At 42.9% G+C, this 14,214-nt stretch overlaps 1 protein-coding gene across 1 annotated transcript in view; it reads left to right on the top strand.

Moving 5' to 3' along the window:
* Nucleotides 1–11,091, top strand: part of pde11a (phosphodiesterase 11a) — a 36,249-nt gene extending 25,158 nt beyond the window's left edge. The window contains exons 15-20 of the mRNA XM_035604386.2: nt 4,374–4,474; nt 4,637–4,714; nt 4,813–4,876; nt 5,580–5,654; nt 6,890–6,973; nt 10,707–11,091. Of these exons, the coding sequence (XP_035460279.2) occupies nt 4,374–4,474; nt 4,637–4,714; nt 4,813–4,876; nt 5,580–5,654; nt 6,890–6,973; nt 10,707–10,958 (654 nt within the window). The 3' untranslated portion in view covers nt 10,959–11,091. The remainder of the gene's footprint in view (nt 1–4,373; nt 4,475–4,636; nt 4,715–4,812; nt 4,877–5,579; nt 5,655–6,889; nt 6,974–10,706) is intronic.
* The last annotated feature ends 3,123 nt before the right edge of the window (nt 11,092–14,214 follow it).

Raw genomic sequence — 14,214 nt, forward strand, 5'->3', positions numbered from 1 at the left:
CATGCATTAAACATACATAAAATAAAAATACAAAATTAAATTAAATATTAAACTAACTATAAAAACTAGCTTATTGCTACAGTGCAAAACGGGAAAATGTGCAAATGAAGGTTGAAATAAATTGTCCTTTTCTATTGTCCTCCCTGCCTTGACCAGGAGCTGTTGCACAGTCTGATGGCCAGGGGGACGAAAGAGTTTTTCAGTCTGTCGGTGGAGCTGGACTGGGACAGCAGTCGGCCACTGAACACACTCCTCTGCCTGGTGAAGGTGTTGTGCAGTGGGTGGTTGGCGTTGTCCAGTATGGACAGCAGTTTGTCCAGGCTCCTTCTTTTTTGCCACTGTCACCAGAGAGTCCAGCTCTGTGCCCACCACTGAGCCGGCTCTCCTCACCAGTCTGTCCAGTCGACCAGCGTCTCTCTTCTTGCTGCTTCCTCCCCAGCAGACCACGGCATAAAAGAGGACGCTGGCCACCACAGACTGGTAAAACATCTGCAACAATTCTTTGCAGATGTTGAAGGACCCCAGCCTTCTCAGGAAGTACAGACGGCTCTGCCCTTTCCTGTGTAGAGCGTCCATATTTGCTGTCCAGTCCAGCTTGTCGTCCATCTGCAGCCCCAGGTATTTATATGTCCTGACCACCTCCACATCGACGCCCTCGATGGACACGGGCTGGAGATGTGGTTTCTTCCTTCTGAAGTCCACCACCATCTCCTTGGTCTTGGAGGTGTTCAGCTGCAGATGGTTGGACCTGCACCACCTCACGAAGTCCTCGACCAGGGTCCTGTACTCCCCCTCCTGTCCATCCTTGATACAGCCAACTATCGCAGTGTCATCCGAGTATTTCTGAATGTGGCAGAGCCCTGAGTTATACTGGAAATCAGATGTATACAAGGTGAAGAGGACAGGAGAGAGCACGGTCCGCTGTGGTGATCCGGTGCTGCTGACCACAGTGTCAGCAGCACCGGAGTCAGTGTCTTCATTATCACGCTGCTGACAACACAGTAAGCTGACAAATGTTTGCCTGGAATATCATAATGGTTCCTGTTGATACTGGGGTTGAACCACCACTGTCCTATTAGCATATAAATGAACGTGCGGCTAATTCGAGTCGACGAGAAGGCTCACGATTCAATCCCCGCGAACCGTTAATTAAAATGTAAACTTTTCAACGTCACTCACTCCCTCGGCGCCTCTCAGCGTCCCCTTCGCGCGCTCTCACTTCCTATTGCAGTGGCCTCCCTCCTTCATCCGCTCCAGTTGTGACAGAATGAGAGAAGTCTGTTTCGTCTCAATATTTCATGGGAGCGCAACGAGCCGATGAAAGGGGTCCACGAGGTGTGCGCCGAGACAGTCCTCACACTAGATTTGTCACTGTTGTCACGGCGGATTTTTAAAGGTATTGTTTTGCGGCTCATCATCAATCCCTCTCATTCTTGTCCTCTCCAGTTATCACCTCTTCATCTTCCATTTTCTCCGCAGACAGGCTCTCCATCCTCCAGAGGGTGGTGTCTAAGTGGTGAATGAATGTATAATGCATGATTGGGAGAGGCCTGTTTTAATGATAGAGAGCCTCCAGTGAGAGATGTTGCTTATTAAGAGCTGAGCTGTTGGCTTCACTGAGCCATTCACTTTTTCTGACCGTTGAGGTTCAATTGTGACAAGACGTTTTGACACTTCACAGTTGTAATTTATTTCATCTATTAGATGTGGCCCGTTGCATTGTGGGATAGTTAGCAGGCAGTAGTGTACATGCTATGGACACTTCCCTTTTTGTTCCGTTTTGGGGACTTCTGAGCACACTATACACTCTCACTATACACTCTCACTATACACTCTCACTATACACTCTCACTATACACTCTCACTATACACTCTCACTATACACTCTCACTATACACTCTCACTATACTCTCTCACTATACACTCTCACTATACACTCTCACTATACACTCTCACTATACACTCTCACTATACACTCTCACTATACTCTCTCACTATACTCTCTCACTATACACTCTCACTATACACTCTCACTATACACTCTCACTATACACTCTCACTATACACTCTCACTATACACTCTCACTATACACTCTCACTATACTCTCTCACTATACACTCTCACTATACACTCTCACTATACACTCTCACTATACACTCTCACTATACACTCTCACTATACACTCTCACTATACTCTCTCACTATACACTCTCACTATACACTCTCACTATACTCTCTCACTATACACTCTCACTATACTCTCTCACTATACACTCTCACTATACACTCTCACTATACACACTCACTATACTCTCTCACTATACACTCTCACTATACTCTCTCACTATACTCTCTCACTATACACTCTCACTATACACTCTCACTATACACTCTCACTATACACTCTCACTATACACTCTCACTATACACTCTCACTATACACTCTCACTATACACTCTCACTATACTCTCTCACTATACACTCTCACTATACACTCTCACTATACACTCTCACTATACACTCTCACTATACACTCTCACTATACACTCTCACTATACACTCTCACTATACACTCTCACTATACACACTCACTATACTCTCTCACTATACACTCTCACTATACTCTCTCACTATACACTCTCACTATACACTCTCACTATACACTCTCACTATACTCTCTCACTATACACTCTCACTATACACTCTCACTATACACTCTCACTATACTCTCTCACTATACACTCTCACTATATACTCTCACTATACACTCTCACTATACACACTCACTATACACTCTCACTATACACTCTCACTATACACTCTCACTATACACTCTCACTATACACTCTCACTATACACTCTCACTATACTCTCTCACTATACACTCTCACTATACTCTCTCACTATACACTCTCACTATACTCTCTCACTATACACTCTCACTATACACTCTCACTATACACTCTCACTATACACTCTCACTATACTCTCTCACTATACTCTCTCACTATACACTCTCACTATACTCTCTCACTATACACTCTCACTATACACTCTGACTATACACTCTCACTATACACTCTCACTATACACTCTCACTATACACTCTCACTATACTCTCTCACTATACACTCTCACTATACACTCTCACTATACACTCTCACTATACTCTCTCACTATACTCTCTCACTATACACTCTCACTATACACTCTCACTATACACTCTCACTATACACTCTCACTATACTCTCTCACTATACACTCTCACTATACACTCTCACTATACACTCTCACTATACTCTCTCACTATACTCTCTCACTATACACTCTCACTATACACTCTGACTATACACACTCACTATACTCTCTCACTATACTCTCTCACTATATACTCTCACTATACACTCTGACTATACACACTCACTATACTCTCTCACTATACACTCTCACTATACTCTCTCACTATACACTCTCACTATATACTCTCACTATATACTCTCACTATACTCTCTCACTATACACTCTCACTATACACTCTATATACACTATACACTCAGATAAAATGTTGGACAGTAAATATAATGCAGTAATCAGTGAATACAGAGGGATTTTGGGCTCAGCCCCTGTTTTTGTTCATGTTGGCTCACTGTCACACTGTCATCATGTCTTCCTGGGACATTAACTAACTACTACTAACTACTTTCCTACTACAACAGCCAACAAGTCCTAAAAGGCCTACGAATTGAACTCGTGATCTTCGGCTTTGATCAAAGCAGGCGTGAGTTATTCAGCCATAAGAAAAAAAATCTCAAGAAAAGATATATATATTAAAAAAAACGCCAAACACCATATCTTTAATTTTCCTCTAACAAGATGATTTGGCCGATTTGGAATTATGTTCATTCATTTATCATATGGATTTTATTCATTTGACTATTTAAATCCCTGCAAATGTTTGCAGAGTCAAAGGGTCTGGAACTAGACTGTGCCTTACATTATATACTGCACAAATGCAAAGCCGTTTAAAAATCATCACTTGTGAAAACCCGGGTAATAAATGTATTATCTGAGGCTGATAATTGAGCGTAAAGTATTCCTAAATCCTATAAATTCATACACAAGAACAGATCAGTGATCTGGGAGACAATGTCAGATAGTACTGTCAGCAGTTTAATTATAACAGTGAAGATGTTATCAAATACTTATTCAATAGGTCAGAGGGATATATTTTTCTCCCATGCTGACTGCCATCAATGATTCCCATAGGGGCTCTAACATGTTATCTCAGGCTCTCTGTGTGCAGGTGGAAACGTGATATATTTATACTGTATTTAAATTCTTTATCATGCCAGCACTGTGCTTCTCTCCACAGGGTCACAACATCTTCTCCAACCTGTCGTCCACAGAGTACAGCGACCTGATGCAGCTGCTGAAACAGTCCATTCTGGCCACAGACCTCACACTGTACTTTGAGTATGTTCTGCTCATTAAACTGTGCCTGGTTTCTCAATGAAGCTCGTGTCTCAGCCCGTTTCCTCACAGTTTATTCTAGGCTTATTTTTAGGTAGTACCGCCCCCTTGTGGATTTTATGTAATGTACACCTGCACAAGTAGATATTCTGTTTCCCCCTGTAGGAACAGAAACACCTTCTTTGAGTTGGTCAGCAACGGAGAGTACAACTGGAACGTGAAGGCTCACCGAGACATGTGCAGGTAGGATAACAGCGGCTTTGTTTCTGTAAGAATTGAAAAATAAAATAAAAGTCTATTGTACCAGATGAAATAAATCTGTTTGTCTGATCTCCCCTCAGATCCATGATGATGACGGCCTGTGATCTCGGTGCTGTCACCAAACCTTGGGAGATATCACGAAAGGTGAGAAATATAGGATGATCTCTGTCAATGAAATGAGATGCTAGTGTCTCAGCCATGTCTAGTAGAAATAAGTAGTTGATGGACAGAAAACGATTGTATCAGAAACGTATTCACGGAGGATAAACCCCCTTGCATCATGCCATTTTTGATGGGGGTCCCAAACACTTAAAAATGGGAAACAGTCAAAAAAAGAAGGACGCTACAACCTTCGACTAGACACAATCAGAAGAAAAGCAATATGATCAATCTATAAATGAATAAAGAATAAAGGAAAGGGGTTGTATTACTAAAAACATAAGCAATTTGATTTGAGATAAGAGAACAAAACATTGTTGAATCAGCCAAATGACGGCAGAGACGGACATTTAAAGGAAACTTACTCCAATCAGAAGGATTGTGACTTATTGTGTTGTTAACGTGATTGTCAATTGAAAGTAATATCTCACAACAGTTTCAGACTCAAAATCTTTCCTTTTCTTTAATTAGAAAGTGAGCTTTTTTGGTTGTGGACTGTCTGTCGGCCTAATAAGTGATGTGGTTTCGCCACCTTGGGCTGAAGGAAGCCGTGAAAAGGCGCTTCTTTTCCCGCTCTTTCCTGACGCTCCAACGGACCGGGATAATCGGACTCGTTGATCTCATTCATCTTTCAGCATTTCAGCCGACAGATTCACCGACAACGAAAGCCGTTGCTCTGTCTTCGCAGGTGGCCGAGTTGGTGACCAGCGAGTTCTTCGAGCAGGGCGACAGAGAGCGATCGGAGCTGAAGCTCACACCCTCGGTGAGTGCGCCGGGCCGCCGGGGGGCTAGTGCTTGGTTTGGGTCCCGGTTCAAACCAACCAGGGCCTTTCTGTGTGGAGTTTGCATGCTCTCCCTGTGAATGCGTGGGTTCTCTCCGGGTTCTCCGGCTTCCTCCCACAGTCCAAAGACATGCAGAATGGGGTTAGGTTGGAGAATCTAAATTGACTCTGTATTGACTGTATGTGGCCCTGTGATAGGCTTGCGACCTGTCCAGGATGTACCCCTCCTCTCGCCCAATGTAAGCTGGGATTGGCTCCAAATGGATAAAGCCGTAGACGATGGATGGATGGATGGATGGATATATACACTGACTGCGTAGGAAACATGAGCGCGTGTGTCTCCCAGTGTGAGAAAATTGTATTGTCAGCTTGAACGCTCCACTGCCTCGCTGCTGGGCCAGGAGCAAAACTGTGGACTGTGTAACAATCATTATTTAGAAGAAGAAGAAAAAACAAAAACAACAACAACTCCTGCACAGGATTTGAAAACAACCACTGACCCTTAAATTCATTCAACTGTAAACACACTGGTGAATTGGAGCTCGTTGCAGAAATAATAAATACTTCTCATGGAGAGTAGTAGTAGTAGTAGTAATAGTGATAATAATAATAATAAAGGGACAGACTTTGGTCCTAATGAACATGTTTGCCTTACTTCATGACTTATTCATGTCGTCCTCAAAGCCACAGTAGACCACTGTCTGTTTGATTGAGGAGCTTTGAAGGCTGAACTGTGTTGCAAGTTCTTAAAGGGAGAGAGAGAGAGAGAGAGAGAGAGAGAGAGAGAGAGAGAGAGAGACCCGGCAGCTTCCCGCCTGCAATTAATGGCAGTTGACTAATCGAGCCAGGCCACATTGCCTCCCCACTGAACTAACAAATGCAGTAGCCTCGGGTCCGCCGCTTGTGTCAAACCTTTCCCGCTCCGTGTGGGTGTTGGGGATTAACTATTAACTTCTAAGTCGTAGCCCAGTGACTATCTCTGAAGCACAGCCTCCGTGGAGCCTCTCACGTTCAGGGCTGCAGGAGAATGAAGGAGAATCGGACAAAAAAATTGCACACGACATGAACACGGCCGTGGCGAGGCAGCGCCTGCAGCACACTGGAGGCTGAGGGTCTGACTCGTAGTCATATTCATCCCCCCCCCCCCCCCCCCCCCCCCCCCCTTTGTTTCTCCGTGTGTAGGTGCAACATGAAATTGTGTCTATTGTGTTTCCAGGCCATCTTTGATCGAAACAGGAAGGACGAGTTGCCAGGGCTGCAGCTGGAGTGGATTGATGGAATTTGTGCGCCGCTGTACGAGGTAACACGCGCACACGGGCACACACACACGCACACACTCACACGGGCACACACACACGCACACACTCACACGGGCACACACACACGCGCACACACGCAGCCTGTGACAGGGTAGAGCCGCCGTCCTTGCGCAGCCATTGTCCCCATTGACGCAATGAAGCCGTCACTGAAAACGTCTCCGCTTCCTCTGCAGCCGCAGACTTCTCACTGAAAAGTGTGTTGTGTTGAAAGCTCGGAAACAATTTCAAGGTTTCATCCTGTTCTTTATTTCGGTTTTTTTTTTGTATTCAGAATGAGCGGGCACTCTCTGGCTGCAGGAAGGCTCCGGGGCAGTGGAGTGAGTGAACAGGTTAAATCCCCCTCAGAACCACCGTGTACTCTGGGCTTGACTGCACAGCCCTGACACGAGGACCGACTCTGGACCGCACGCTTTTTTATTATAGGATGAGATTAGAGTTACAGCTAGTGATTATCTTTGAGGGAATTATACACCGCGTAGACAATGGAAATCTACACAGCGTCCTCGCTGGTATAGCAATGTGTGTGCCTGTGGTTCTGAGTGACGTCACGAGCGCCCACATGCCCCTCCCACCGCCGGCAGCAGTGGCTGCGTGGGAGGAGGAAGGCCGAGCAGGTCTGGGACCAGATGAGGAGCGTGGAGGGCACATCCATGAGAGTCATGCACCGGGGCCATTTCTCTTCTTCTGAACACTTAGACCGTTTTTTAAAAACCTCCATATTAAACACATTACTTTCAGGCAGCATGAGCAGAAAAAAACAAACGATAGATCATCTTCATGTCTATTGAATTATCGCAGAATCAGTGTCTAAAGTTAGAGCAGACTCATCCGAGCTCTGGTTTCACCGTTGTCGTCGTCTTGTGTAGATGAAAAGCATCAAAGTGGTGTGTGTGTGTGTGTGTGTGTGTGTGTGTGTGTGTGGGTGGGTGGGTGGGGGGAGGCCTCATGTGAAGGCTGATGTTTGGAGAATGCAGATATGGAGCTCACGGTCGTGCTGCTGCCAATTAAACTTGCAAAGGGGAGAAGAGAGGAAGTTCGGAGGCGGCAGGGCTTTTGTCCGTGGGCGGAAGAGATCTCGTTCTTGATCTCGCTGATCTCCTCCTCCTGGTGGTGGCTCGCTCCTTTGTGGAATATTAATCCCCCCCCCCCATTATATAACCGTCCATCTTTACACCCCAGCATATGACAGTCTGTCTCCCTCTCTCTCGCCCCCCCCCCTCCTCTGGGTCTACATCAGTGGAATGATAATGCTGTGCAAACCTCTGACAATGTCCCACAGAGGGTCTATTCTGCAGAGAAACCTGGGAAATCGTTCCCCTCCAGAGGATCATACCCTTTGAACCCGCAGACGAGGCAAATCCACAAAGACTTGGACGACCAGTGCCGTCACTCTCTGTAGTTTTTGAAATGTGCAGCTGCATGTAGGCCACATGGCGTCGCGGTGTGATGCTGGCTTCAAATATTGAACCTTTTCCTAATCAACACGCACTCATTTGCACCACGGATGCACATGACACACCGGGTCACTTATAACACCTTTTAATGCAGTTGTGAGCCGCAGACACAAAGTTTTTATTGATAAACTTGTGACATGTATTGTACGTTAATAAACACTGGTTATCCACATTACATGTTTGTATACTGGTTGCAAATACTAAATAGGGGATGTTCAAGACAAAGGATATGATTTTGATTATATCCTTTGTCTAATTTTGATATGATTTGAATTTTGATTCAAATCAATTTGATTTTTCGGAAAAATCTCTTTTCAGGAATGTTTGGGCCAAGAAAGCTCCATCACAAAAAAACAAAACAACCATAGAGGCCAACAAACAAATAACACATTTGTACAGTGAATCTGGTCGAATGTCACCATTTATCACTTATCATGGGACTGCCTGATCTGTTCTAAGAAAAACAAATCTGAATAAATACATTAATTAACCTAATAATACAAATGTCAGGGAATAGTGGAAAACGCCAGTTTCCTTAAGCCCAAGTTGATGTATTTAAATAGCTGGTTTTGTCTGATCAACAGTCCCAAAACCCCCAAATCACGGATTTACAATCTCATGAAACAGCAAATCCTCCCGTCTGAGAAGCTGAATCCAGAAAACAATTGGCCTTTTTGAAAATAATAAATAAATAATAATAACCAGTGTGTGCACACGTGAGCGGAGCGGAGGCAGTCCAACTCCAGGAATGTGCATTGACTTTATCTCAAATCATAGAAATGGAAATCCTTGCTGTGCTCCATTTGCTCCTCACCATCACAGATGAACAGCATCATAATTAGCTGCACACACATTCCTTTTCGTGAAAGTTCAAGTTGCATTCTGGTACAAAAGAATGAAATTTCCCCAGAACAAAAGTGAGGAGACGGCAGTTTTGCTTCAAAAAAATAGATCTACTCCTGATTTCTGGCCACATATTAGATCTTTGTTCTAGTTGATCACCCACACACGTGTTTTAATCGGTATTACGTTCATATGGAATTAATGAAGACTCCATCTGAATATAAATGCGTCTAAAATAGTCAGCCTTCATTTAAAGTACAGCTAATTGGCAGCTGTGTTACAACAGATTTGATTTCCCCTTTCATACGAACAATGCACAATCCCCAGTGTAGGTGTACCTATTTATTCAGCTCATTTCACAATGGCAACCCATTTCACTGCTATACGTGTGTGTGAGAATAAATGAAAGACTTCATTGTTTTGAATGTGGGACCCGTGCCCATATGTTATATTTCCATATGAAGCAGGGTTAATGAAACAATAACTAATCACACAGACTTCCCCGGAAATCCAATAGACACAGAGGAGACTGTTAGCAGAACAGAGGGAACATAATCCCCCTGTCATTTTAATAAATTACCCCCAGGTAATTTATTTTACTTATCTACCATTTACAGTTTAACGCAGAAAAAAAATGACAAACGCAACTAATCTCAGTCATACATGTGCCTCTAATCTTTAAAGAGCAGCCATTTAATGGACTGCTGCTATCAAGCGACTGTATGTTGCAGTTATTGTAGTCAGGCCTTGTCTGTTTTGTTTCATTTGCTTTGCCCGTACAGAGCATTTCATGAATAATGTGCCGCTTTGTAGCCAACGGTTTGTGCCTCTTATATTCAAGGCACAGAGCTAAGCATCATATTTTAATAAAAAAAGAAATACCTGGCAATCTTTGCAAAACCCCAAGGGTTAAACACCACCTATCGCTGTTGTGGTTTTTCCAGAATCGTCATAGTGTCCTCCGGCCATCTCGATGAAACGAATGATCTAGTTGTTGGTTTTTTGCAACGCTTTCTCAAATTTCAAAGTTAGTGACTTTGGTGACCCCTGGCTTTTCCTCCTTTGCCACCATTAGGTAGACATTGGTGGCTTTGAATGAAATACCTCCTCAACTGTTGGATGATTGCAATGAAATTATTATATATGATTATTGTGATGGTCCCCTGACTTTTTCTCCAGTAACATCTTGGGTCAGATTTTTGACTATCTCTGCAAAAATTGGTTGGTTTGTTTCCAGGAATTTTTCTCATCACTTTCTTTAACATTGCGAGATAGGTCATTTTTATTATTTTTACATTTTTACCAGTTTCTAATGCATGGATCTTGAGGGGGGAAAACTATACATCTAGTATATCAATATCTAATCAGGATTTATGACTACTATTATACTCCCCTCTCTCTCTCTTTCTCTCTCCAGACTCTGGTCAAGTTGAATCCCAAACTTCAGCCGATGGTTGACATGATCAAAGCCAACAGGGCCAAGTGGGAGGAACTGAACAAGAAGAGACAACGTGGCCAGAGCGTCTCTGCGCCCGCGAGCCCATGCGGTGGCGAAAGCACAGAAACCAGTGGCTGCACCGTGGCCCAAACTGGCAGCACACCCTGCGGCGGCGGCGGCGGCGGCAGCGGCGGCGACGCCGAAGGCACAACATCTAAACCTGTCAGTTAGCTTCTGTTGCCACCAGCAAAGTGATCTCTTCGGCTTATTTCCTCTAAAATGCGGCCTGCAACAGAGGCAGTGCAGTGCAGTGCAGTGCAGTGCATGCAGAGGTTCTTGGGCTCTGCTCCTCTTCGCTTTTGCTGCTAGAGATGAGCTTTAGACTTGAGTGCGGCGATATCATAGAGGTTTTTCTGCTCCCCTCGATCTTCCCGCGCTGAGGGCTCACAGGGGCAGTGTTTGGCGAGCTTGTCGGAGCAGCTACAAGTCAGCTGATGACACCATGTCAGAGAGGGAACTCAAAACACTGTCAACATGTCAACCAGTGAGCTAACACCAACTGTTCTGGGCGTCGCACACATTTTCTGCACAACAAGGCATGAAGAATATTGTCGAGGAACGTTTGCCTCCGCTGTGGTATAGGTTTTGCTCTCTGTACCTCCTCGTTGCTCACACTTTGTCCGGGGTGAATATTTTTGTAAATTTGTACATAGGCTACTGAGTTATTTACAAGTGCTGTTTCGAAAGCTGCGAGCTCTGGATTGTATGGCTGTAGAGTCTCTGAAGGATAAAGGGGTGCAGGAACAGCAGGATCTGGGACAGTGCTTGCAATGCAAATAGAGTGTCCCGCCCCCTCCCCTCCTGTGCCTTGTTTTAAGATCCTAATGAAAAATGCATGGCCTCCTCACCTACATTCTTACATAGTATGGAAATCCATGTTGAACCATGATTTTGGGTGTTTTTGTTTTGTTTTTTGCAATTACCTGTTTAACCAATGACTGCAGTTTTGTCTTGACCCCACAAAGCCATAGCCACAAAGTACTAACATTACATAGATGTGGAAATCTATTTTACCCAGTTTTATAAATGCAGGGTCACACAAACACACACACACACACACACACACACACATACACACACACACTATGTGCCTTGATGAAGTTGTTCTGGTATCACATACATTTTCTTCAAGTTAAAAAAAGAAAAATCATTACGGTTTAATAACTCAAACGTAAAGAAAATTAATAATTCTGCATTTAAGTACATTCAAAGGAGTGCATCAAGTTTTTCAGGAATACACTTATTTTCTTTCTGTTGGCTGAGGTCAATCCCACCAGTTATCTTAGTTGAGCGTAAAGACTGGAAACAAGGGGGAAAGCTCTGTCCAAAGGTAATACAGTAAAACCTGCAGCTTACCAGCAACTTCAAAACTCATCACTTTACACTTCATCTTATTCGCTTATCCGCTGGTTGTCTTGAGCCAAGAAACAGTCCAACACATAAACCCACATAAAACCGCAAAGAGTCCTTTTCACACTTCAGATTCTGTACACTTTAAACAAAGAAGATGCAGTGTGTTAATTACTGAGTTTTAGAGGTGCTGGTTGGTGTATTTTAATTTCTGTCGGTGTTTCTCCAACTGTTGACTTGCCGTAGCATTATTCAACGGAAAGATATGAGACTTAGACCAGAGAGTGAAGACGTGAATTTCCTAAAATGTCAAACGTATTCTTTAATTTCAATTTTTTGGCCTCACAAATTACTTCTTTGTGAACAGCTTTTATAATCTACGGAAGACAGAGGACTTGTAGGACTGAAGTGCCCATGTAGTCACAAACTGTTATTTTCATTTTCATTATTATTCCAAGTATTTTCAGTGGGGGTATGCCTTACAAATTGTGTTGTACCTTTGTTAATTGGAGTTTAAAACGTGGCTGTGTCATTGTGTGGCATGGATCTGTGTGCTCTACTGTATTTTAGTTGAAGAGCTGAATTGAAGTCAACCAGAAGAATTATGAATTGCATGTTTAATGCAGTATTAAATTCAACCACTTGCTAAGGATGTAGCAAACATGTGAGCCAACAAATACCTCGTATTTTGAACTTCATCAGTAAACACATTATTTCATCAGAAATGCATGACTTAAATTCTACTGCATCATGTCACGTGAATTATGAATATTGCTGTTCTATTTTTCTATTAGGTCTCCAACTGTGGCCGACTTCTACTCGTCTTTTTTGCAATGTATTGTGCTTCTTGTGTTTCTCCTTTCCTCTCCCAGTTTAGACTCTGGATTTATTTACGACGGGCTAAACTGAAAGAATCCCTATAAGGCATGAAAAGGCAAATGTGCAATGTTTCTGTTCAGAGTTTCAATAAAAATATGCTGCTACACGTGCCCTGGTTTATTGTGACATCAACTGATAACAGAAAAGAGATAATATACTCCTTTATTAGTCCCCCAATGGGGTAATTTTCCATATCACAGTAGCAAAGGGGATAGCAAAATAGAGCCAGCAGTTAAAAAGTAATGAATAAATAAACATGCAATAATATATAAATAGATAAATAGTGTAACTCCACCAGTAAGTTTCAGATACTTGTAATTCACTATTTCCATTTTGTGTTACCTTATATAACACCACTACATTAAATATTAAATTTTCCCCCTTCATCACATTAATCTGCCAAATTCACAAGTTTCTTTAGACATGCTACATATTATGTAATTTATAAATATGATGTGGACAGATGAACCATCTCAAAAGTAAGTAACATTGTTAAAATTTGCTCCCCATCAACAGTTGTAGGCCAATTACGATCAAACGCATTGGTAATAAAGATCCAGTAATACACTATATAACAGTAAAACACTCTTTGACACTTATTTCTAATGGAACATTTCTTTTATGCAGTTCTACCACTTTTAACTTGAGCAAAGGTCTTCAACTCTTCCCCCCACCACTGACTCTGTTTACACAGTATTTCTCCCAGTGCAGTGCTGACCTCACGTGGACAAAAGTATCTTTGCACACAAACTGTATCTCAATGAAACACTGCAGGTGTGAGAACATTTCATTGAGACACATTTTAAGCCATTAAGAAAAAATTGTGTGATTCAGTCATATAGGTAAGAACATTTTTTGACAAGAAATAGGAATTGGCTGGGGGAAGAAAAATGTTCAAATGTTACACAACTCTGACAGTGATTAATACGAAATAATGTTTAAATCCTTCATGTCTTATTTATATAATTATTCACAGTCCTGGGTATTAAGCCACAGTGTCAGGAGTGCAATAGTGTGGTTCATTGTCCAAGGCCGAGTTCTAATGCTGTGACGACAGCGAGCGGTGTGTGGGCGGATGTGTGGGTGAAGAGGATTCCCAGATGAGCCTGTGCAAGGCAAAAAAATTGAAAATAAATAATAAGCAAAAGACAGGCTGTGTTAAACTCCTCTTGTGCTGGATTACCTTGAGCTCAGCGTT

Source organism: Scophthalmus maximus, chromosome 14 (assembly GCF_022379125.1).
Source record: "Scophthalmus maximus strain ysfricsl-2021 chromosome 14, ASM2237912v1, whole genome shotgun sequence".
In the NCBI taxonomy this organism is placed as follows: Eukaryota; Metazoa; Chordata; class Actinopteri; order Pleuronectiformes; family Scophthalmidae; genus Scophthalmus; species Scophthalmus maximus.